The sequence below is a fragment of the Alexandromys fortis genome, unplaced genomic scaffold, assembly GCF_014885135.2.
Source record: "Alexandromys fortis isolate MF-2015 unplaced genomic scaffold, M_Fortis_MF-2015_v1.1 scaffold_165, whole genome shotgun sequence".
Taxonomy (NCBI): Eukaryota; Metazoa; Chordata; class Mammalia; order Rodentia; family Cricetidae; genus Alexandromys; species Alexandromys fortis.
The window spans coordinates 1517936-1542904 of NW_026068038.1; the positions used below are offsets into that span (position 1 = coordinate 1517936).

The 24969-nt window shown below is 51.8% G+C and overlaps 2 protein-coding genes across 2 annotated transcripts; both read left to right on the forward strand.

Moving 5' to 3' along the window:
* The first annotated feature begins 9591 nt into the window (after positions 1–9591).
* On the forward strand, positions 9592–12347 carry Foxc2 (forkhead box C2). The gene has a single exon (XM_050165268.1). The coding sequence runs from the start codon at positions 10073–10075 to the stop codon at positions 11555–11557; it is 1485 nt and encodes a 494-aa protein (XP_050021225.1). The 5' UTR covers positions 9592–10072; the 3' UTR covers positions 11558–12347.
* Positions 12348–18926: 6579 nt separating this feature from the next.
* Foxl1 (forkhead box L1) lies at positions 18927–23748 on the forward strand. Its single transcript, XM_050165282.1, has 2 exons — positions 18927–18996; positions 20867–23748. Exon 2 carries the CDS (start codon positions 21012–21014, stop codon positions 22020–22022), a length of 1011 nt encoding a protein of 336 aa, XP_050021239.1. The 5' UTR covers positions 18927–18996; positions 20867–21011; the 3' UTR covers positions 22023–23748.
* The last annotated feature ends 1221 nt before the right edge of the window (positions 23749–24969 follow it).

The window sequence follows — 24969 nt, forward strand, 5'->3', positions numbered from 1 at the left end:
CTTGTGTGTACATCTGTAGAGACATCACTTGAAAGTCGAAGGAAACCTATGTACAGGAGTGGATCTGAGACTGAGGACACCCATTGGGATTTCCAGCTCCCTGTGTCTCAGGACAAAGAACTGTCCTATGGACATGAGGTTAGGCATAGAAATAAAGGCTGTTTATTGAAGAAAGGAAAGAAAACTCCTGAAATGGAGAGGGTGATAAGGTGGAGACAGCCAGAAGCTCAAAAGTGTTGGGCCTGAAGGCTCCTGACTATGAGTCACTTACATAGACCCACTCCCGACTTTGTCCAGGAATCTTTTTTTGAGTGTGTGTGGGGTTCTCTGTGTAACAGCCCTGGCTGTCCGGGAACTCCCTCTGTAGACCAGGTTGGCCTGGAACTCACAGAGTGATGGGATTAGAGGCAAATCAGGTGGCCTCTTTCATAGGGTGTGTCTGTGTGTCCTTGGGCACACCTGTGTTTGTGGAAGTCAGGGGCAGCCTCAGGCTCTTTTCTGTTTTTTTTTTTTTTNGTATCATAATTACTATATAAGCTTTTCATTTACTTATAAAATAGTAAAACTACAAGCCCACATCTGTGAAAATCAAGAGTGAGGCGGAACAGTAGTGGCAAACACCTTTAATCCCATCACTCTGGAGACAGAGGCGCGAGGATCTCCGTGAGTTCAAGGCCAGCCTGGTCTATAAGAGCTAGTTCTAGGACAGACTCTAAAGTTACAGAGAAATCTTGTCTTGACAAAAAAAAAAAACAAAAAAAAAAAAAATTATCACTCCCACACTCCTAGTTTTCTGCTAAAAAAAAAAAAAAAAAAAAAAAAAAAAACCAAACAAACAAAAAAAAACAGTTCTGACTGTCCTGGGGCTCACTCTGTAGACCAGGCTGCCTTCAAACTCACTGAGATCTGCCTGCCTCTGCCTCCCTGAGTGCTGGGATTAAAGGCGTGTGTCACTACTACCTGGCACTTTTTCTTCTTTAGTTACTATAGCTATACATGCTGGCTTCTTGCTGCATGTTTAAAGGTGGCAAAAAAAAAATCCCCCAAATTGGCTGGTTCCCAATGCAGGGAGGAGTGGAGGGGCCTTAAGAGGTGACCAAAGCTGCTCTGGGTTTGCCTGTCCTCATGTACCCTGTGTTTGGAGCATCTGAGTGGCTAGGGATGTCAGGTCAGGTTTGTGGTAGCTGCCCAGCTTCCACCCCAGCCTCTGATGGAGGGTTCTGGTGTGGTTTTTTGTTTGTTTGTAGCTGAACTTCATTTGCACCTTGATGAAATTAGGCCCCCGTGAACCCTCTTTGTGACATGTGACCTCAAGGCTGCCCTCTCCACTGATTTGTTAGCACTCTGCTCCTGCTGCCTACGGATCACCAGAACACAGAACAGTGCACTGTTTTTTTTTTTTGTTTTTTTGTTTTTTGTTTTTTAATTTTGGAGACAGGTACGTACTGTGCATCCCAGGAAGCTAGCCTTTTTTTTTTAAAAAAATTATTTATTTATCATTATACAGTGTTCGGTCTGCATGCCAGAAGAGGGAACCAGATCAAATTACAGATGGTTGTGAGCCACCATATGGTTGCTGGGAATTGAACTGAGGACCTCTGGAAGAGCAGCCAGTGCTCTTAACCTCTGAGCCATCTCTCCAGCCCCGGAAGCTGGCCTTGAAATCACAGATCCACTTGTCGCTGCCTCCTGAGTGTGAGTGCCAGGATCAAAGGTGTGCACCGCTTCACCTGGCAGGATTCAATTTTTACTGGTTATTGTTTCTGAAGTTTTAGGTTCACAGAAGAAGTCACAGAGAGTCCCATACTCTCCTTCTCTCCTGGTAGCAGAGCCTTCCCCAAGGTCACACCTCTGCCTGAGTGGGAAAGCTGTCACAAGATCAGCACAGTCAACTCTCTGTCAGTTGTCACCCTGGTACACAGCATTCCTGGTGGGGTAATACAGTTTCCTGTGAAAGATGGGAGTAGGGGAGGGGACAGTATTTCAGGGATGGGAAATGGGAACAAATTTGGCTCCAGCAGAGAAGTGTTGTGGCTGAGAGCTGAGAGTATGCCTGGACTGTGGCATGAATCAGGGTCACTGTTGCTCACGGAAGATCACCAATAGGGAAGCTGCCAAGTCACAGCTAGAGGGTGTACAGCAGTGTTCAGGCAGGTGGGGGGGCAGGGAAGCAGAAAGTCGGGAGAAAGGAGGAAGAGAGTAGTGGAGTTAGGAGGCTGATAGACTAAGGGGTGTCACTATGCAGCTTGACTGATGGCAGCGAAAACGTCCAGGAATCTCCATGGTGTCTCCGGATTCCTGGTCTTGCCAAAATGTACAGTCTCCCATGATGGCTGCTGAAGAGTCCAGAAGAAGAAAACCATGAAGAGCAGAACAGGGGGATGGAGAGCCCAAGAGAACATCCTAGTGTCTCAGGAGCTTGGCAAGACTTAGTGCTTTCTCTCCTCCTCCTCCTTCCTCCTCTTCTTCCTTTTCTTCCTTTGAGACAAGACCTCTCTACATAGTCCTTGCTATTCTGGAACTCACTAAGTAGACTAGGCTGGACTTAAACTCAGATCCATTGTACCAGGTTTTCTTTTGGGCCACCAATCAGCTCCCAAATCCTGATATGGAGACATATGAGTTATGAATGCCTGACTTTAGCTTAGACTTACTTCTTGCTGACTCTTATAACTTAACCTGTTTCTCTTCATCTACGTCTTGCCTTGGGGACTTTTACCTTCCTTTACTTCTGTATCTGACTTTCACTGCTTCTCCAGTCTGGCTAATAATGGCTGTCTGGCTACCCCCAGGAGTCTCCCTCTCCTCTCTGGAACCTAGATTCCTATCTATTCCTTCTGCCTGCCAGCCCGACCTATTCCTCTCCTACCTAGCTGTTGGCTGGTCAGCTTTTTATTAGGCCAATTAGGTGCCTTAGGCAGGGAAGGTGAAACAAATGCAATACATCTTTACTTAATTAAACAAATGCAGCAGGAACAAATGTAACACACCTTACATTGTTAATGGAATGCAGCAGAAAGAAAAGTAACAAACCTTTATACAGTTAAGGTAATATTCCACAGCATAAACAAATGTAACACATCTTTTAAGTATTCCGTAACAATTCATCTGATTCTGCCTCCCAAGTGCTGGAATTGAAGGTGTGTGCCATCATGCCTGGCTACTGTTTCCTTTTCTGCCCCTCCTCCTCTGGTCTTCCTCTTTGTCCTCCTTCTTCTCCCTCTTTTTCTCCTTTCCTTCTGCCTCTTCCTGCTCCTTTAGATGTTTTAAGACAGGGTCTTACTCTCTGTTCTGGCTTTGAATTCACAATGTTCCTGCCTCAGCCTCCCATGCTCCCAAGTGCTAGGATTGTTACAGGCCTGTGTTACCACACCTCAGCTGGTGTTTTCTTTTCCTCTGTGTGTGTGTGTGTGTGTGTGTGTGTGTGTGTGTGTTGGGATGGTGTTTACTATGTAAGCACACATAAGGACGCTGTTGTCACCCTCATAAGTCATCCACCTTGTTTTTTGATCATCCAGAGGAATCTGCCTGTATTTCAAAATCTGCTGGATTTCCAAGGGCCCACTACCACACCCAGATATTTATTTTTATTCTTTAACATGGGTGCTGCTTACAAGGCTAACACTTTACTGACTGAGCCATTTCTTATGCCTTCTAACTTGGACATGTGGCATGAAGGAGGAAATGGTGGTGTCCTGTTTAGTGACCTCTGGTTTCTAGGATTGTCATTACTATGGTAGGAGACAACACGGTCAGACTGAGCTCTGAGAAAGGACTGGGACCTGGACTGGAGACCAGCACCTCTCTGTGCAGACACTTGGTTACCGGCCTTCCAGGACTTGGCTCACTCTCCTGAAGCCCTCTTAGATAGAACACATTTCCCTGGAAGTGGGGGAGAATGCCTCTCCAGTAGATTTTAACAGTCATTCATTTATTTATTTTGGATTGGGAGGCAGGACCTCAGAGCCCAGGACCTACATGGTGGAAGCACAGAACGGATTTCTGATGCCTGAAAGTTGCTCTTTGACCTCCACAGTCACCTTGGCCCACATTCCCTTGCCCCACATAAATAAATGCAAAACATTTTTAATTTAAAAAGGAAGAGATCTTAGCAGCAGGGTTCTAGGATGCCCTGCCCCTACTTCCTTCTGCTGTATGTGTGGCCTGGCAACAAATGGAAGCAGATCGCATCAGACTGATTGGTGTGGCTGAGAAATAGAACAGGGTCAGGAGTGTGTGTGTGTGTGTGTGTGTGTGTGTGTGTGTGTGTGTAGGGGGACATAGGTGAGGCATCAGAGGAGGAGGCTGGGGAGCAGGTACCTGAACTTGAGGGACAGCCGAAGGCTCAGCAGGTACAATGGGCCTGAAGAGGGTGGAATCAGGGTGAGGGCAACCCTAGCTTTGTCACCCCTAAAGGTAAAGGGGATCCCATGGTACAGGACAGGGGTCCTGTTGTTCCTGTGAGGTCCCAGTGTCAGTCTTAATGGCCTCTATGAGTCACCAGTCCAGATTGGGGGATCTGAGTCAGCTCGTGCTCAGAGCTGGGAATGTCAACCCAGCAGGCTGCAAATCCCACAAAGGCCAAGTGTCTACCTCCTTACCTCTTTCTCCCCTCGTCCCTGGAGACAGTTCAGTTCCTTTCTGACCTCCTAGTACAGGTTCTCACAGGGAGGAAGGTGAGTCACAGTGTTCACAGCATCCATTTGGGGCTGGAGTTTGAGAAAATCCCGGAACAGTGGTAGAGGGGACCCTTGGTGATTCTTGGCAAACATCTACATCCACTATTGTGGAAAGACCTTGGCTTTCTGTCATTTTTTCTGTTTCCAGAGTTATGATGATATTTTGAGTTTTGAAAATTTCCAAATTTAACAGAAAACTTGCAAGAATAGCGCAGCGGAGGCCCTAATTTAAAAGCCATTTGTAGGACCCTCTTCCTGTTCCTGTCACCTGCGTTAGTGCTGATCGTCAACTTGACAGAACCTATACTCACTTGGGAGAGGGGACTCTGCGCATGACTGTGGGGATTACCTTGATGGCCTTACTGGAGATGAGAGGAGCCAACGCTGCAGACATGCCCACCCCCTGGCTGGAGTCCTGCACTGTCTGAAACGGAACAGAGTGGAACACTAGCGTGCCAGCTGTCATGTGGGCAGCTGCCTCAAGCTCCTGCCCTGTGACGAGACCCCCCTCCACCCCAAAGATGAGGAGCTGTGAGCTGAAATCACCTTTGTCAGAGTGGTTTATCATGGGCAGCGGTGCAGAAAGCTGGCTAAGGTGCCATCATTGGTGAGTATTTGCTCCCCCTCCCTCTGCTCCTTCCTCCTTCCTCTTCCCTTCCTCCCCTCTCCCCGCCTTCCTGTTCTTCCTCCCCGCTTCCTCTATCCCTCCCTTCTTTCCAGTGCTGGGATGGAACTCAGGGCCTTGTGTGCCAGGCAATCACTCTGCTCTGCAGCACCTTTCAAATCTTTTCGGATTTGCACAGACTGTGACATTAGCCCTAAATATTATGACACATGTCTGCTCCAGACAGAGCGTGTTCTTACCTGAGCACAGTCCCATCTCACTCAGGGCTCTTGATCTGGGAGAGATAGTTATAACCACGCACACTCTGGATTCTGATTCCTTCAGACCTGCCTGCCCTTTATTTGTTCTGAACTTTATACCACCTAGCATCAAACACTGCATGTAGCCACTGGGTCTCCTTAATGCCCTTTGACCCTCCCACCCTCACCCCTATCTTCACCATCTCAACTCCAGAAAAAAAAAAAGTCATTCTCAGTAAAAATGAGTTTGGATCCATCAAGGGCTGAAACGTCTGTCCTGAAAAAGGTAATCTCTAGAAGCTGACTCATGAGGGTTGTTTAAAAAGTAGCTCTGAGGCTGGACAGTGGTGTTCATACCTTTAATCCCAGCACTTTGGAGGCAGAGGCAAGCAGATCTCGGAGTTCACGGCTAGACTGGTCTACAGAGTGAGTTCCAGGATGACTAAGGCTACACAGAGAAACCCTGCCTGGAAAAACCCAAATAAATGGATGGATGGACAGATAGATTAGATAGATAGATAGATAGATAGATAGATAGATAGATAGATAGATAGATAGATAGATTGCGGTTCTGATGGGGTATGGTATCCACATAGCAAGACCCTATCTCGAAAAGGGGGGATGTCTCCCTGCCCATGTCTAACTCACAGGTCAGTTTATTTATTTATTTATTTTTGGTTTTGTTTTTTTGAGACAGGGTTTCTTTGTAGCTTTGGCGCCTGTCCTGGAACTAGCTCTTGTAGACCAGACTGGCCTCGAACTCACAGAGATCTGCCTGCCTCAGCCTCCCTAGTGCTGGGATTAAAGGCATGTGCCATCACCGCCCAGCACAGGTCAGTTCTTAAGTAGCCTGGGAATCTAAGACTTTTCTGCTATCTCATTCCTAAAACTGGAGGCATCTCCTGAGCCCAAAGGATGCTAGTCAAAGAGCTGAGAACAAAATCGGCTTCCAGCTTTCTTGCATTGGTCCATGCTGGGCCTGAAAGACAGAAGTCTCGGGACCCTCCAGAAACGGTCTGTCATTTCACATCCTAATAGCTCTCTGCTTAACTTCCCAACCCTCCCACAACACCCCCCCCCCCCGCAGGTGTCAGGCAATTCTAGCTAGCGAGGATGTGCAGAACCTCCTTGCTGCTCTGGAAACTTCCAATAGTCTCAAAAGATGTTTCTGTCACTCAGCAGCCTTGACACATGGCAAAGCTATGGAAAACGACTTTTTGTAAGCTAACCGCCAGGCCCAGTTGACTTGACCTTCTTTCTGAGTTTTTGCACGCTTTATTCTTGCAGTGCAAAGCACGCTGGCGTCCACAAGGTGTCAGCACCTTCATTAGAACCAAACCTGTCTGGCATTCTTTGCCCCCCCCTTTTTTCGATGTAGTTCCCCAGTTGGCCTCACGATGGCACCATCACCCACGGAGTGCGTGTCTCCAGGTGCTGGAGTCGTGGCGTCTGCGGAGGAAGAAGGGCCAGGGAGGCAACTCTCTGCCCTTTTCATCGCTTATTATTTGACTAACACACAGGGCCCTCTGGGGTCTGATTTGCTTTCGTCTCGCTGACAACAAGACAAGGAAGAGAAGGAACAGGCAATAAGCAAGAATGTAGCAACTCTTAGACCCCTGAGGCCTCTGCAGGCTGCTGGAGCCGCGTGATGTGGTGCCTGCCAAGTCCAGGTGTGTGCGGTGCTGTTTTAGAAACCGGAACAAACAGATCTCTCTTTGCTCTATAGAAGTTGGAGGAGTCCAGGTTCAGAGAGGGGGAACGTCCCTACCACCTCTCTGAGACCGGGTAGTAACTGTATGTGACGGTTAAACCAATGTTCTTCCTAGCAGACACTAGTTCAATCCTGGGCATACGCAGGCAGAAAGTGGCCTTTGGGAATTTAGATTTCATAGTCGGAGTTGTTTGGTTTCTGCCCTGTGCTTTGATAAAGCTACTTAAGCGGACACACAGACAGACAGACACACACGGACACAGGCATATAAGAACACACAGAGACACATATGGGCACACACGGGCGTGGACACATACGGACACGCGCGCGCGCACACACACACACATCCCTCATAAGAACAAAGTAAACAGTGTCCCTGCAGGAAGCCCACAGATGGGGGGAGTGTTTCTTGATCAGTGAGTGGAATTTCCAGTAAAATCGTGAGAAAAATTCAACACTGCCTGCCACGAGCTTCAGGGGTGAAAAGGCACTTTCTGTCATAGTCATAAAAAAAAAAACCTCCCCCAAAACACATGAGCGCAAATACACTAGGGGCATTGGAACAATAAGGTCTTAGTGGGAGCCTGAGAGTAGGGGAAAAGCTTAAACCGGAACTCGGACCCGGGAAGCATTATCTTCCTGCTTAAAGAGGGGAAGGTGAAATGTGTCAAAGAAGAATCCAGAACAGCCAAAAAAAAAAAAAATGTGTTTCCCAAGATACTTCAGGTCAGAGGGTCTTGTACCTCCCTTCCCTTTAAATCCTGAGTCAAAGATAGCACACACAAATATTTATTTGATTGTTTTGATGGTAATTCACACGATGCCACTATTGTCATCTACTCAAGCGTCAACGCTGAAAAAGAAGTCTCTAATGTCTCACCGCCTTTTGCTGAAAATCTAATGCGGGGGGGGGAGTGGGGGGGCACGGAAAGCTGAAACAAATGTTTTATCTGTCGCCTTCTTCCCTACCCAACCGGACCAACAACTTCCAGAAGGTTCGGCGGGGCATAGAGCCTTTCGGAAGGGATGATGAGCCAGTGCTTCTGGGGAAGCGGGCGAGCAGGGATCCATTGACGACCTGAGGTGTTGAAGGAATAAATAAGCACTCCACAAATAAACAAACCGTCCCTGGGATTCCTAGAGGGAAGGCAAAAGCCTGAATGTTGGAGACCTCGCATGGCTATGCAGCAAGGCTGGCAGCGATAAAATAGCCTTCAGTTGCCAGGCCCTCTGAGGAGCCCTTGGTCCCCAGCTCACCTTATCAAAACTCAGCAAAACAAACAAACTGAAATATAGTCAATTTACAAATCCCAAAGATGCTGGCCGCAGAGTGTGATCTGGCGCGGGCCAGGCTCGGAGGCCATGCAGTGCAAGCACTCCAGTAAGTCTCCGGTGGCGAAGCCCCGGGTGGAAAGCAGGCCTGGAACTCCCCACGCGGGGTGGGGTACCATGGCCCGGACTGCATTGGGGACACCTTCGGGGCAGCACAGAAATTAAAAAATCGCCAAAGCAACTCTATAGCTGGAGAAGGGAAAGCAACCAGATGGATGACACTGGAGGCTAGCCCGCGTCTATGCGGGAGAGGAGAGGGAGAGAACAAGTGGCCGACTCACGCGCTCCCTGAGCCCCACAAAATGGGCTTGAGGACGCAGATCTGTCACAGCTAAGACTTAGGATCAATTGCTCCAGAGGTGTTCCCTCCCGGCTTGGCTTTCCCACCGAGCTTTCCTCCCCAGCCCGACCCCCAGGCGTGGGAGCGAGAGGAACCGAATTCTACAACCCGGCCTCCTTTGTGGGCTCTTCTTCAACACTCCGACCTCGAAGCGCCCAGTGGATTTATTCACCATTGTGTTCAGGAGGCCCAGCCAGCTCAATTGGTTTGCTCTGAACCCATTACGACTAGGCCCCGATAATTAAGAAATCTAATTATTCGCCTCTTCACTCATTAATAAGAAAAATCTTTAGAATCTTTGCTACTTACAAGGTCTTGATGGGGCAGACCTTTGCCCAACTTCATCAATTCGATTTTAAATTCCAAACTAAACCTCTTTTTTTCAATTTTGTAAAGGAACGGGTTTTAATTTTTGCTGTGGACACGTGGTCTCGTTAAACAAAATGTGATAATAAAATAAAATTTAATAAGATGTAACTTATTTTTAAAAGTCCTCAAGTTAACTTGAGCTACAGGGGGTGGAGGGGAGAAAATTCTGGCTAAGAGCAGCTGGGTCTTAGAGCCGACGGGTTCCACCGCTTCTCGCCCTGATTGGGTCCATCCTCCTCACAGCTGCCAGATGATTGGTTCAAACTTCCTGGAGGGGGCGCGGCCTGAGGAAAGTAAAAACTCGCTTTGCGCCTGAAGACTTTTGAAACTTTTCCCAATCCCTAAAAGGGATTTTGCTTCTTTTTCCGGGCTCGGCCAGGCTGCTTCTCCGGACCCTAGCTCGCTGAGGCTGCGGGCTGCCGTTCTACTGGCGGGGCCCCGAGAGCCGCGATCTCCTTTCCTAGCGTTCAGAAGGGTCGGTCTCGCTCCGTGGCGTCCCTGCCACCAATTCAGGGCTGCCACCCGCTGGGCCGAGAGCGCGCGGCCAGCGGGGCCGCCCCGGGCGCGCCCTCCAGGATGCTGACCCGCCCGGTCGGCTGAACCCGAGCGCTCCCGGTCGGCCCGAGCGCCGGCGCCTTCCGCGCGTGGCTCGCGAGGCTGCCCCGAGCAGGGGCTGCCCGCGCCGCCCGGTCCCCTCCTGCTCTCCTGCTCCAGGCCTCGCGCGCCGCGGGCCGCAGTCGGTGCGCACAAGCGGCGGCCGAGCGCCTGGGACGCAGCATGCAGGCGCGCTACTCGGTGTCGGACCCCAACGCCTTGGGAGTGGTGCCCTACTTGAGCGAGCAAAACTACTACCGGGCAGCGGGCAGCTACGGCGGCATGGCCAGCCCCATGGGCGTCTACTCGGGTCACCCGGAGCAGTACGGCGCCGGCATGGGCCGCTCCTACGCGCCCTACCACCACCAGCCCGCGGCGCCCAAGGACCTGGTGAAGCCGCCCTACAGCTACATCGCGCTCATCACCATGGCGATCCAGAACGCCCCCGAGAAGAAGATCACCCTGAACGGTATCTACCAGTTCATCATGGACCGCTTCCCCTTCTACCGCGAGAACAAGCAGGGCTGGCAGAACAGCATCCGCCACAACCTGTCGCTCAACGAGTGCTTCGTGAAGGTGCCGCGCGACGACAAGAAGCCCGGCAAGGGCAGCTACTGGACGCTCGACCCAGACTCCTACAACATGTTCGAGAATGGCAGCTTTCTACGGCGACGCCGGCGATTCAAGAAGAAGGACGTGCCCAAGGACAAGGAGGAACGGGCCCACCTCAAGGAGCCGCCCCCGGCTGCAGCCAAGGGCGCCCCGACGGGGACCCCGGTAGCAGACGCGCCCAAGGAGGCCGAGAAGAAAGTGGTGGTCAAGAGCGAGGCGGCGTCACCCGCACTGCCCGTCATCACTAAGGTGGAGACGCTGAGTCCCGAGGGCGCGTTGCAGGCTAGTCCCCGCAGCGCAGCCTCCACTCCCGCTGGCTCCCCAGACGGCTCGCTGCCTGAGCACCACGCCGCGGCGCCCAACGGGCTGCCAGGCTTCAGCGTGGAGACCATCATGACGCTGCGCACGTCGCCTCCGGGCGGCGATCTGAGCCCGGCGGCCGCGCGCGCCGGCCTGGTGGTGCCGCCGCTGGCTCTGCCTTACGCCGCCGCGCCACCCGCCGCTTATGCGCAGCCTTGCGCGCAGGGCCTGGAGGCTGCGAGCTCGGCGGGCTACCAGTGCAGCATGCGGGCAATGAGTCTGTACACCGGGGCCGAGCGACCCGCGCACGTGTGCGTCCCGCCCGCTCTGGACGAGGCTCTGTCGGACCACCCGAGCGGCCCCGGCTCCCCACTCGGAGCCCTCAACCTCGCGGCGGGCCAGGAGGGCGCGCTGGGGGCCGCGGGTCACCACCACCAGCATCACGGCCACCTCCATCCACAGGCGCCGCCGCCCGCCCCGCAGCCCCCTCCTGCGCCGCAGCCTGCCACCCAGGCCACCTCCTGGTATCTGAACCACAGCGGGGACCTGAGCCACCTCCCCGGCCACACGTTCGCCACCCAACAGCAAACTTTCCCCAACGTCCGGGAGATGTTCAACTCGCACCGGCTGGGACTGGAAAACTCAACCCTCGGGGAGTCCCAGGTGAGCAATGCGAGCTGTCAGCTGCCCTACCGAGCCGCGCCGTCCCTCTACCGCCACGCGGCCCCCTACTCCTACGACTGCACCAAATACTGACGCTCCCAGCCCGTCCTTGCCTCAGGCCCACACCGGCTTCGCCTCCCCGATGGACCCTCTTCGACGGAGCCGCAGAAAGCGACGGAACGCGCCTCTCTCTCAGACCCGGGAGCAGAGAGCTCCGCGCAACTCGCAGGTAACTTATCCGCAACTCGGTTTCCGAGATCCCAGCGAGTCCCTCTAACGGGGACACAGCCCACCGAAACGAAATACCGATTTTTAAAAATTTCCTTCCCCTACCCGGATACTGCGCTTGCTCCCCTTGGGCTTCACAGATTAGTTTGTGGACCAAATCCCACAGGGACCCCTAATGACTTTCTGTGGAGACTCCCCAGGGGCGCATGAGGTCTCTTTGGATAGGGTGCCTTCTGTAAACGAGTGCGGATTTGTAACCAGGCTATCTTGTTGTTGCCCAGAGCCTTTAATATAATATTTAAAGTTGTGTCCACTGGATAAGGCTTCATCTTGCCCAACCGTTTCTGCCAAATTGAATTAAGAAACCAATGTGGGTTTTTCTCCCCACAGTACCATGATAAAATAGAATTCTCCTCTCAACTGTAGATCTTTTACAAAACAAGAAAATAATTTATTTATTTTTTTGTTGGTGGTGGATAACGAAGTCAAGTATCTGATACTTTTAATTAAGGAAATGTGGTGGCTTTGTACTCTAGACGCCATCTGGAGTATTCCTAACAGACACCAAAAGACTTAAAAATTTAACTTCATCTGTGTTTGTCTTATGTGGTCTCAATGTTGTATTTACCTTAAAATAAACCCATGTTGTTTTCCTGCCCAAAGTTCGGACAGTGTCTTTGTGTTCTTGAATTAAAAAGAAATAAGTTGTAGTAAACCCACTTGTGACTATTTTATGGTGCAGGTGGCCTGGTACATAGGTGCACATACGCACCATGGGACAATGGAGCTCTCCTTTAGTAAAGAGAGGGCTCTTGATTTGTTGACGTATCCCGCCCTGGGATTTTTCTCAAGACAGTCTCAGAAACTGTCCTAACCCGCAACACACGGACAGGGTTGCCTGAGGGCAGCTAGCTGGCCTCCGAACAAAATGCTTTTCGGGATGCAGAAAACGCTTGCCAATTGTCAAAACAAGATGGTGTTGCTCCTTCTCGGTGTCCAGCTGTCCCCTGTTTAAGGGGAGAAACAGAGAATGGACAAACGGTCACAGCTCACCACTCTCAGCTCAGCCAGAGCCTGGGTGAGTCCGGTGTCCCCTGCGTTTCCTTAAATGCGGACTTGTTGTCCTGTTACTGTTTGAACCCTGCCTGCAAGAGCGAAAGAGGATCGATGTATTTAATGGCTGGGGATCAGATTAGAAGTGACTTTCGATCTGATTTATTTCTCAATTTGGGCTTCAAATATTTACCCCCTGAGGTGAAAAGGGAAGCCACGGTGCCCCTTAAAAACTCCGTATTTTAGCGCTGGCTGAAATCGATCTGGTTTTCAGCTCGCTAAAGAACAGGGAGATTATTTTTCTTAAAATTTTTTTTTGATAGGGACGAACCTTGGAATTACCCTGTGGGGTGGATGTCTTTCTTACCTTTCTGCTGGCTGACTTCATTGCAGGCCTGTGTGTTGGTCCTTAGGCGCTCAGCATCATGGAGTCCCGCCCCAGTTGGTAACCTGTATTGTGCCCAGGGATTTTCCTCCTGCATAGAACACGTTGACCAAGGAGGACTTTGCAGGAGGTCATCTGCTTGGTTCAGTGGTAGCCACTGAAGCACGTGTATTATCTTATTGTTAAAACTGCTATTTATGCTATTTTGAGCTAGAATTAGGGAATGTTTGAATCCTGCTGATTCCTCCCATATGCGTAAGACAGTCTTTCAACCTGCAGCACCAGAAGGTGGCCCATGCTTCACAACCTTTCATAAAGTGGGGTCATGGAGGGCTTACCTGGGCTGGGGCAGGTAGCTTAGGAGGAGTTCTGGAGACGCTGGTCCCTCCCGATGCTGGTTTCATTTTGCAGCGTACTCTTCAAACCACTTGCCCCAGGAGAAGCGAACTGCTGCCCAGCCAGCTGGCTCTCTCCTTTCCCAGATGTTTCAGGGGCCTCTCAGAAAGTGTGCCCTCCTCTTAAGATCTGGAACTTTCTGGAGCCTGGTGACTGACCCAGAGGGAAAGAAAGGAGGTGGTTGGGAATGGGGGAGCTCTTAAAGAGAACCCTTCTGGGGTAGGTAGCCTGGGGAAAGCCCCCAGAGCAGGCCCTATACCAAATTTTTCCTTGGAACACAGGTAGCTGGCTTGTGTTGCCGGCTTTTTCCAGGCGGCCTGGAGCAGCAAGAGTGAAAAATAGGGCCCTGGGAAATGTTGGTCTGGGGTGTCACTTCCTCTGGGCAGTGGAGAAGGATAGGCTAGGAAGGTTGGGTTTCTAATTCTCAGGCTCACAGCTGTTTGGCCTAGCCTTCGCTGCAGTCTCCTTACTACCAGGGACTTATCAGTCCAGATCGATCAGGAAGCTCCCCAATGTTGCTAGCAACAAGGAGGCAAGGTCGGGCCCCAATATTGGGGTCGTACCAGCCACTCTGAGAGCTGGATACTCCTTGCACTAGAACGTTCTATGGGAACGCAGATTGTCTTTAGCTCACTTCCCCTAACTCTGCTCTTCCTTAGGCCTCCTCTCTGTCCCTGGCAAGTCCAGGACATTCCAGGAAAAGGGGGCAAAGAGTTCTGAGGTGGAAGGCCTGGAGTGCCTACCCCAGGTAGTCCAGCTCTCTGCCAGGGTGATTCTGCTGTCCATCCAAACACAACCTTGTTTGTTAACCATGCCTCAAGAAAACGGTGCGGCTTGGCAGATCACACAGATAGGGCGGATAAAGACGAAAGCAGGCCCCTTCAACACTGGCTGAGACGTTCCTGTGGGTTTGCTCCCAAGAACCAGCCGGCCTTAACCAGGTGCACTGATCAACAGCGCTCAATTTTGACAGATCGGGGTCTGCAGAGAGCCCTCCATGCCTCACACTCCCAGCTCAGACCCCGTGGCCGGGAGGGAGCACTGTACAGCCACTGCCTTCTGAGTCTGAAGTTACACCGCCACTGGCACGCCTGCTGTTTTTCGGGAAGTGCCCCCCAGCTTGGTCCCTGTTCACACCTCTCTCCAAACCAGCTTGGATCCGCAGCTAGAGGCCTCACTGCCTGGCTCAGGTGGCCTGTCACAGCAGATGAAAAACTGACAGTGACTTTGGTCCAGAGTGTGTCCCCCATCTCCACACACTGTCGCCTGGGAGATAGACCGGTCTTACTTCCTTCGTACTGAACTAAATGAAGATCAAATGTTAGAAGGAGCTGATAAACGAAGGATCCAGGGAATACCAGCACTTGGCCTCGTACCCTTCAGGGTCCTCTGCCCTCCAGCCCCGCTGTCTGGGCTCTGGGGAAGGCAGGTGAACTTCATGTTACAGAAGAAAGTTCTCAGCACTATGCAAATGAAGTCTGGTGACCGGTGTCTTCTTCAACTCATCTCCACTCCCAAATCCAAAGGTGGAGGCAGGAATCTCTGACTTTGTTGTAAACCAAAACAGGTAGGTATGAATAAAAATGTGGGAAATTGCCTCACCCAGCCTTCGAGCTCCCCCAAAACTGCCTCGTCCTTCAGGGTCATCTGTCATTCTACATTCCTGATCCCCAGCAGCAGCCTGAAGATGGGTCAGCGGGTGACTCAGCTAGGGAAGGAGACACCGCACGTCCAGCCAATTTCCAGTTCAGGTGGAGACAGCTTGCTGGGTCCGAGCCTCAGAGTGCCACTCCCCACCCCCCAGCCATCCAGCTCAGAATATTTGGAATGCTTTCCCAAACTTCGGGAAGCATTCCCTGCCCGCCTTTCTTGCTTGCCCTCCACTGCCAAGGCGTTTGAAATGTTTGCTTTCAGACACAGGCACGCGAGGAAGGGGTAGCATGCTTCCAGGGTATCTAGGGGGCTGGCACCCACCAGCCTCATTGGGGACAGTGCCTGGGAAGGTGTCATGCACTTTTAACTTGCGTCAGCCTTCTTACTCGCCAACATCCCCGCTCTGCAGGGAGGACAGCAGACAGATGTGCACAGCTGTGCCATGGGTACTGTTGGACGGTGGAGCCTGTCTCTTTGGGTGCTGTTGGCTTTCTAAGCATCCAAATGTGGGAATTCATCCTGGGGCCCTAAGTACGCAGAGCTGGGGTGGAGGGAGGGAGGGGCAGTGACATCCTAGGTGACTCAGAGCTGGGTAATGGGAGACTTGGACTTGCTCTGCTCTGCCATGGAGTATGGCCTTGTGTTTTTGGATCTCAGTGTCTGCCACTGAGGTGATAAGACTGGATGGCTATTAGACAGCTGTGGCCTTCCAGCCCTGACTCTGCTATTCCCTAGACACCCTGCCTCCCAGGGAGTCTATCTACAGTCAAAGCTCCCCCCCCACATCATTCTGGCCCCATAATTGGTCTAACTTCATCCCATTCCTGTAAACTTTGAGGCCAGTTCTTAGGTGATATTTCTTAGGATTGTGAAATAGAGTTTTAATTGTGTATGTTTGGGGCAGTTCCAGCTCTACCCTCACTGTTAGGGAGAACTTTCTCAGAAGGCATTTCTGTGTCTATCTTGCCTATCTGGATGGCTGCGAGTGGGGTAGTGGACGTGCCCCCAGGGCCTCCTTGGGAGCCTTCCCATCCTTTCTGGGAACAAGGTGCTCTATAAATAAGTATGTCATTTGGAAAACCCTGCTCTGCTCTTTGGGCCCCACTTAGCATCAGCTGACCAGGCCCAGCCTCCCTTCTCTTCAGACACTACCCCCATCTGCACCCCCTAGGGGAAACAGGGCAAGACTCTGCTAGGCTCTTTTCAAAGAGGGAGGGGAGAAGAAATAAAGCCTTCTGAGTTTATGAGGATTCGGGGTACCCTGAGACTCCCAACCCTGGGGCTGCACACTTTCCAATCTTTCATCTTTCTCCTGAGGACACCTGAGCATTCGGGGCCCCACTGAATCCACTTTTGAGGACAACCTGTGACTTGGGATTCCCACTCTGCTGGTTACCCAAGTGGCAGTAACTGGGGAATACTCTGTGACTTGGCCTCAGTTTCATGCTTTGTAGAATGGGTGGATCCTTCAAGCTTGCCTTTCACTGCTGCAGCAAGGGCTTGAGAAGGAAGTTCTTCCCGCAAGGGTCCTGGGTGCCTCATACAGGGCGGTGGCTGTAATACAATTGTGTCCCTATCTTTGGACAGGTCTCTAAATGAGAACTGAGACAGTTAACTTCCTGAGCCTCAGCTTCTTATGAGAATAACACAAAGATTTCTTCTTCCTTTAATGTGTGTGCGCACGCAAGCGCAAGTGTGTGTGTGTGTGTGTGTGTGTGTGTGTGTGTGTGTGATATTACTGGGAACTGAATCCTGCATTTCACACATGCTGGGCAAGTGTCACATCACTGTCCCTACAAAACCCTTTATTTAAAAACTATTTTATTTTTAAGTATTCTGCCCCTGGAGCTGGAATTACAAGGTGGTTGTTAGTTAACCTGTGTGGGTGCCGAGAACCAAACATGGTTCACGAGAACCATACATTCTTCTCCCAGAAGAAAAGTGCTCTTTTATTCATTTATTTATTATGTTTATTTGTTTTTAGTTTTTTCAAGACAGGATTTCTTTGTGTAACAGCCCTAGCTGTCCTGATCTAGCTCTTGTAGACCAGGCTGATCTCGAACTCTCAGCGATCCACCTGCCTCTGCCTCTCAAGTGCTGGGATTAAAGGCGAGTGCCTCCACCACCTGGCAATAGTGTTCTTAACTACCAGTAGTTAACCAGCTCTCAGCTTCTCCTTTTTCAGACAGGATTTCACGTAGCCCAGGCTGACCTCAAACTCACCACGTAGCTGAAGACGACTTTGAACTTGAGCCTCCTACTTCTACTCCTCGGTGCGGGGATTAATGGCACAGGCCACCATGCCTGATTTATGTGGGCTTCCTGATTGCCAGGCAAGCTTTCTACCAACTGAAGAATGCAACCATCCCTTATTTGCTTTTTTTTTTTTTGTATTTCATATTTTATGCTTTGAGACAGGGTCTCACTAAATTGCCCAATTGTGCTTTGAACCTGCTGTGCAGCCCAGATTGACCTTGAACTTGGGTTCCTCCTGCCTCAGCCTCCCCCAGCAGCTCTGATAAGATGCCTGAGGCTACTTTAAGCTTAGAGTTGCCTCTGTGAGCACTTGCAGTGCACGTCGTGCTCAATTCACTTTAGTAAAGAGGATTTGTCCACAGTGGTGTTTTGAGAGAGGTTTTCTTTGTGTAGGCCTGGCTGTCCTGCAACTTGCTCTGTATACCAGGCTGACCTCGAACTCGCAGAGATCCGCTTGCTTTTGCCTCCAGAGTGCTGGGATTAAAAGTGGGCCCTAGCACCACTCTGTATCCACAGCGGTTTTAAGTGACCAGCCCGAGTCCCCACCCAAACATACTATTAGGTGAGATCAGAGGCCCAGTGCTACTTATGATACTGTCGCCTGAATAGGAAAAGAATTGCAGATACTGGGAGAACAACGCAGATAGCCCTTCATTTGGAGGCCTACTTTGTTCTGGGTGTGCCTGGGAGAGAATCCTGGCTCTCATTCTTCGCGGTGCTGGCTTTTTGGGAGGCCTGTCTCCTCCCCACAACCTCCCGGAGGAGCTCACATCCGCTTTGTCCCAGTACTGGGATTGTGGCTGTCAGTCCTCATCCCACGCAGAAACCACTGCCCATTCTGCTCCCAGGCGTCTGGAGGAGCATGGGGCTCTCCTGGGAGGAAGGTAACTTGTCTCCAACTGCCTGCCCGGTACTTACAAGGTTGTTTTCGTTATTGTTGTTGTTTTTGTTTTTCTGGATTTGAACACTCAAGGAACCTGGTTAGAACCCCTCTTTCTCTGGGGCACCCACTTCTCCCAGGCTCCCCCACCAGGCCAGGTCGATCTTCAGAGGACTGAGCTTCCGCACGAGGGCGCATCCGCTCCTAGGCTTGTAGACTCCTGGCCTTTGCGCCGCAATCCCCGGAAAGGCGGGAAGGTGCCCCTGAGCGAGGATCCTCCCACAGCTGGCCCTCCCGTGCTAAGGCTGCGAGTGTCACCTGGGAGCCCAGGACGCAGACCGCACCCGTACCGGACCGGGTGCTCCGGCTCCAGCCTCCTGCAGACGCTGCCAAACGCCAGCCCTGAGCCTCAAAACTGCTGGTGCAATATTGCGGGAGGTTTCTAAACTTTTCCCCCTTTCCTAGCCGTGCCCCGCCCACCTACCGGGCGTGTCTCCTCCAGCGACCAGCCCACGCCTAAAGTGGGCGGTGTTTATTATTGTTGGAATTCAAGCTCAGATTTGCCTTAGGGTTCAGAAGACTCGCCCGGACAGCACAGCGGGGCGCGCCTATCGGGAGGGTCGAGGGTGCGTGCTGGACTCGGGGTCCTGGAGAGCTCTGGGATTGGCGCGGGCTGTGGAGGTGAGGGCACGGTGACACTGACTTAGTTCTGGGTTTGAGTCTATTAAGGGAATTCAGAATCGAGAGACGGGGGTGGCACAATTGAGGCTGCTCACTCACCTTTCACCCCAGAATTTAAAAGGGTATTCTGGTGAAAGCCAGGGTTCCGAGAGAAACACACTCCGACCCTCCACCCCCCACCCTCTCACTAAGGCGGATAGCCAGGGCTGCTTTCAGGACTCACGTTAGAAGCGCTGCTGTCACAGAGGGAGATTGAGTGGGCAAAGGCTAGCTGGACACTCCCTCAGGCCCATTTTCATCAAAATCAGTTTTGTTTGTTTGTTTGTTTGTTGTTGTTTTTTCCAACCTGTGGTAAAACTTCCATTTTCAATTTTCTTCCTCGCTCATCTGTGGTGGTAGGATGCTAGGACATCTTAAACCCGAAGGCTATATTCCGAGTGGAACGATCATCACCCCGCTTCTCCACGTTCAGAGAGCATCTGAGTACCAGCCACTGCTCTAAACCAGGCACCCTCCCTGGAGGCTCAGTGTGTCTCATCCTCCATGGGTAGCATTCTTTACCAAGTTGCACCTCCAAACATTTCCCCAGTAATTCTTCAGAAAATTACCCAGGGGGCAGCTACCAGCCCAGTTCTTCACACTGTTTCCACTTCCTTTCAAAAAACCCTGGAAGGCAAAACATCGTGAATAGAGAGGGCCATGCCAGGCTAACCTGCATCCCTACCCCACTGGAGGGGAGCCAATTGGGGAGATGCCCCCTTTGGAATGAGCATCATTCAGGAGTTTGGATTCAAAGTTTGACGTGGCTAAATGTAAAATGAGACGGGGCGGGGGCGTGCTTACACCCCTGGGTGGGGTGGGGGGGACCAGCACGCAGGCTTCACAAATGCTTAATGTAATCACCAGCCAGCTGTGCACACTTGTAAAGCTGTTGTAACCCCCCTCCTTGTTATAAACAGGAAGGCACAGAGTATGGAGCTAAAGACCCACATTCACGAACACCAGCTCCCCGCCAGCTGCCACCACCCCCCTTTATGGTGTGCCTTGCTAGCAAACTTAACCAGACCAGAAAGACCTTTTTCCCTTACCCCCACTTTCCAGGGTGGGGGTTGTTTTGCAGTCTTTAATGGAGCTAGGGACCAGGTACTCTGTCCACCTATAGCTTCCCAGAGCTGTTCCTCTGCAAAAAAGGCTGGCTCCTGGGGCCCACTCCTTTTTCCCTAAGTCTCCCCACCCTGTTAGTTGGGGTCTCTGGGACAGTAGTCCCCTAAAGAGTGCTCACCTCCAAAAGGTGTGTCTAGTGTCTTCCCATCTCCCCTAAATGCAGGGAAGAGCTCTATCTTTAAATTGTCTATTGAGCTTAGGGGAAGGAAATAAAAGTTCTTTTTGTGGGAGGGTCCCCCAGCCCAGCTTTAAAATGTACCCGTTTGCTCCCCCACCCCCATCCCCATCCCTCCTTCCTGGCCTAGCAGACCCAGCTCCGGGAGAGCCACCCGTCCCTCCACATCCTGCCTCGCTGACTGTGTGCTTACAGCGTCAAGGGGTGGACGTGGTATTTCAAACATCAGATCAGTGCGTTTATATATTGGGTGCCCGGAAATTTTTCCAAATAAACACAGCTTGATTCAACTTGGGTGGGCGGACTTATCAACAGACTAATTCTATAAACAAATGAGGAATAGCCCCGAAACCGATTGGCTGGTATCAAAAAGACACGTGGAGGGAAGAGCTGGGAGATTTTCAGCAATGAAATTTTAATTAATGTGGGTGGGCTGAGAACACAAGGACTGTTTATCATAGACAATTTATTTTCCAGCGCTAAGTCAACACATAATAGCAAACTTACAACAATTATTTAACATTTTTAAAGCCATGAAGAAGGGACAGAGCGCGCAGAGAGCTGGAGAGAACGGCAGATCGCAGGGCAGACACACAGAAGGCTCCCCAGGAGGGCCCTGGAACGGGGCGAAGTCCCTAGGCTGCCCCGGTGGCGGAGCGCAGAGGCTGCTGTCACCATGAGCCACCTCTTCAGTCCCCCGCTGGCCGCTCTTGCTGCCTCGCCGTTGCTGTACGTGTACAGCCCCGAGAGGCCCGGGCTGCCCCTGGCCTTCACCCCAGCCGCTGCGCTGGCCGGCCCTGGCCGCGCCGAGCCCCCGCAGAAGCCGCCCTACAGCTACATCGCGCTCATCGCCATGGCGATCCAGGACGCGCCCGAGCAGAGGGTCACACTGAATGGCATCTACCAGTTCATCATGGACCGTTTCCCCTTCTACCACGACAACCGCCAGGGTTGGCAGAACAGCATCCGCCACAACCTGTCGCTCAACGAGTGCTTCGTGAAGGTGCCGCGTGAGAAGGGGCGGCCTGGCAAGGGTAGCTACTGGACACTGGACCCTCGCTGTCTGGACATGTTCGAGAACGGCAACTACCGGCGCAGGAAAAGGAAGCCCAAACCCGCTGCGGGTTCCCCGGAGGCCAAGCGCACCCGGGCGGAGCAGCCGGAGGCCGAAGTGGGCTGCAATTCAGGGTGTCCGGGCCTGGTTACTGCACGCCCTCCGCGCGCACCGGATCGTGCTCAGTCCCCGACGGGAGGCACCGCGCGGCCCGCGCTCCTTCCCTGGTCCCGCCCCGAGCCCTGGGACCCCGACGCGGACCGCACAGCCCAGGGCGCGGGGGCAGCGGCGGGTGGCCAGCGTGAGCGCACTGGGCACCGCCCGGGATCCCCTCTGCGCCCCGCCCCCAGCGGCTCCCCCAAGGGTTCCAAGTCTAAGAGCTTCAGCATCGACAGCATCTTGGCCGGGAGGCCAAAGCCGGCCTCAGGGGCAGAGGCCTCGGGGGTCCCAAAGTCCGTGCCGGGCTTGCTGGGCGCCTCGCTGCTGGCCTCCTCCTCCAGCCTACCACCTCCCTTCAACGCTTCGCTAGTGTTCGACCCACACGTCCAGGGTGGCTTTTCCCAGCTGGGAATCCCCTTCCTTTCCTATTTCCCTCTGCAGGTCCCCGAGGCCGCCGTGCTTCGCTTCCAGTAAGGCGAATCAGCAGCTGCTTCCCCGCCCCGCGAACCCCCACCTCCAGCGAGCAAAGGCCGCGGCTACCGGGCTACCGCTTGCCTGCGGGTGAACGGGTGAAGAAGTAACCTAGGTCTCTGCCCTGGCGACTGTGTGTTTAGAACAGCGTACCCACTCCGGCCAAACTCGGTGCACTGCGGGGTCGTGTTGGTCTGCCTTCTCTGAAGATGACTTAACCAGAGGTGGGAAGCTTTGCAGACTTAAAAGAGGATGTGATCACGGCCCACTCAACACTAACAATCACCAGCAGAAGCCCGTTGGCCCGTTGGGTCGTTGGTGTTTTTAAAATAGCCTGACCCTCTTTGCCCACCACAGGTCCTCATTAGGACCCGAGTCTCCTGCTGAACCCGAGGGCAGGACTTACAGGCATAGCATACATTTCTACACGGAAATTCCACTGGACCGTGGACAGCTCAGTGGATTCCTTGTGACCCAGGCCTTGGCTATGACCTCTTTGGATGATGGGAGCTTGCATCCAGGATGCAGGGGATGATCCGTGGTTCCCAGGGTGTGGGAGAGATGTAGGCCTGGTTACCATTTACAACTAAGGCTAAGAGAAGCAGGCAGAGCAGCAACGCTCAATATGAAGAGACCAACCTTCCTCTACACTAAAAGAACTTTTGTTCTTGGCTTATGAACCAGGCTCCTCTCACTTGGCTAGTGGCTTCTTTCAAAGCACCCATATTTGGCCGGCACTCATGGCTTAGCATGGCACACCAGTGCCTTCCGCAGCAGCATGGCCCTCTGTTAGTTTGTGCTTTTTCTTTTTAAGGGACCAAACGATTTCAGGGGACACAGGAGGGCATGTGTGGAGTTAATATGCCTCAAGGTCAGAATTTTTATTTCTGTAGTTTTTCAAGATCTAACTTCCTTTTTTTCCCTCTCTTTCTCTCTCCGTTTTCCAGACTCACATAGTAGAAGACACCATGTAATCAGAAAGGCTGGGGGAGCAAGCACACTCCTGTCTGATCTGGGCCAGAAGTGCCTCTCCATGGCACAGCCTCCAGGTGACTCAGCCTGAGGCACCCCAAGTCAGTGTTCCCTCCAGGAGACTCTAGATCCTGACATTAAATAAACACATAGGGGTGACCAGATGTTGGGAGGGTACCAACAATGATCTGACTAAGACAACTGAGCTGGTTACAGTTCAGTTCAGCTTCCAGCTTGGGGGGAAACTGGTAGACCTTCATGGTGCCTGTGTTTTAGCTCTCTGATGGGTCCTTGAAGTTTGACTTCCTGAGGAACTAAAGAACTATCTTTTATCTGGGGGTAAGAAAGGTACAAAAATGAAGGATTCTTGGGGCATAGGCCCAGAGCGAAGTCTCACAACCACCAAGGTGTGCCACGTCACATCTGTAATCTCAGTACTCGGGAGGCTGGGGCAAGAGGATTGCTGTGAGTTTCAGGCTAGCCTGTTACTAACAGAAACCAAACAGACAACCACAGACAAGTCTCAGGACTTGTGCAAAAATGCCTAAGAACTCTCAAGTCCCCTGCTGGTCAGTGGCGGGAAAAGCATTTTGGGCAGAAGGGATACTGTCTGGTTGTCAAGAGAGTCGGATCTCTTACAACAATTCAGTCTTACAGTCCAATCTGGGTCCCACCAGGTCTGTGCGGAGATGGGGAGGGATGTTCAGCGGCTCTAGCTGAAGGCCTTTGCTGGGACCTCACCGTGGATCCAGGTGGCTGGGACTGAACAGAACGCAGCAGGCAGGCTGCCATTGGATGTTTCCCATGTGCTCAGCCTCTGAATAAAGGTTGTTTTTTCATTAACCTCTCACTGGCTGGTTCAGTGGATTATGGGGACATAAACAAACAGTGGAGTAGGAACAAGAGAGCGGGATTATATCCGGGAACCCGGTCAGCCTCTTTGGCAGCCTTGACTTCAGAGGGTGAAGACAAGCTGCAGGAGAGGGACCAGAAACTCCTCTGAGCCCTGGAGGGGGTTGAATAGCAGAAAGAGTGGGCAGTTCTGCTGTGCTGGGTGCTTTTAGTTTTTCTTTTCGTTCTTGTGTTTGACATGCTGTCTCATGTGTGTTTGTTGATTTGTGACAACCGACTTTTGGAGAAACAACTGATTTAATACTGCTGTTCTTAGAAGGTGGTATTTTAGGGTTATAATTCAAAAGGCATTTGTAAGGACATCGTTGTTCAGGGACAGACTGATGCAAGGGCATGTATCTACTTTGTGTGTTTACACAGAAAGATTCCATCCAGTTTCAGCTTTCACCAGGCACAAAATCGCTGGAGAATTGGGCTGCGAAGATGTTTTCTATCCAGTCTGTGTTAGTCTCTGTGGGTTTCTTTTTCTGAGGAAAAGGAAGGGCGCTGGATCCTCACTAGCCAAACCTCTGCTCTAATGTCCCATGTGTATAACTGGCTATACGGTTGGATGATAATTATTACTATTACTACATTATTATTGTTGTTGTTGTTGCTGCTGCTGCTGTTGTTATAGATCAGCTAGACCAAGAAATGGTTTCAGGCTAGGCATGGTGGAGCACACCAGTAATCCGAGCACTCAGGAAGCAGAGGCAGTCAGAGTGATCTCTGAGTTCAAGGCCAGCCTGGTCTACTGATCTACAAAGGAGTTCCAGGCCACCTAGGGTTACACAGTGAGATCCTGCCCAAAAAAACAAAACAAAACAAAGGAAAAGTAGATCTCTGTTAGTAATTAAGACAGCACTCCGGTTATGTTTAGTGGGAAGCAGGAGCGAGACTATGGCTCCACTCTCACGCAATCAGAAGGTTGTCTCTCTTCACAGAACAAAGGGATGGAGGCAGCCTGCGTCTCTTCTGATAGCCGGGCACTTCCTCTCTCTTTGTGCGCCTGTCTCTGTTTCTTACTGGATCTCTGTCTTTGTCTCTCTCTGTCCCTGCCTGCCAGCCTGCCTCTCTTTCACACATG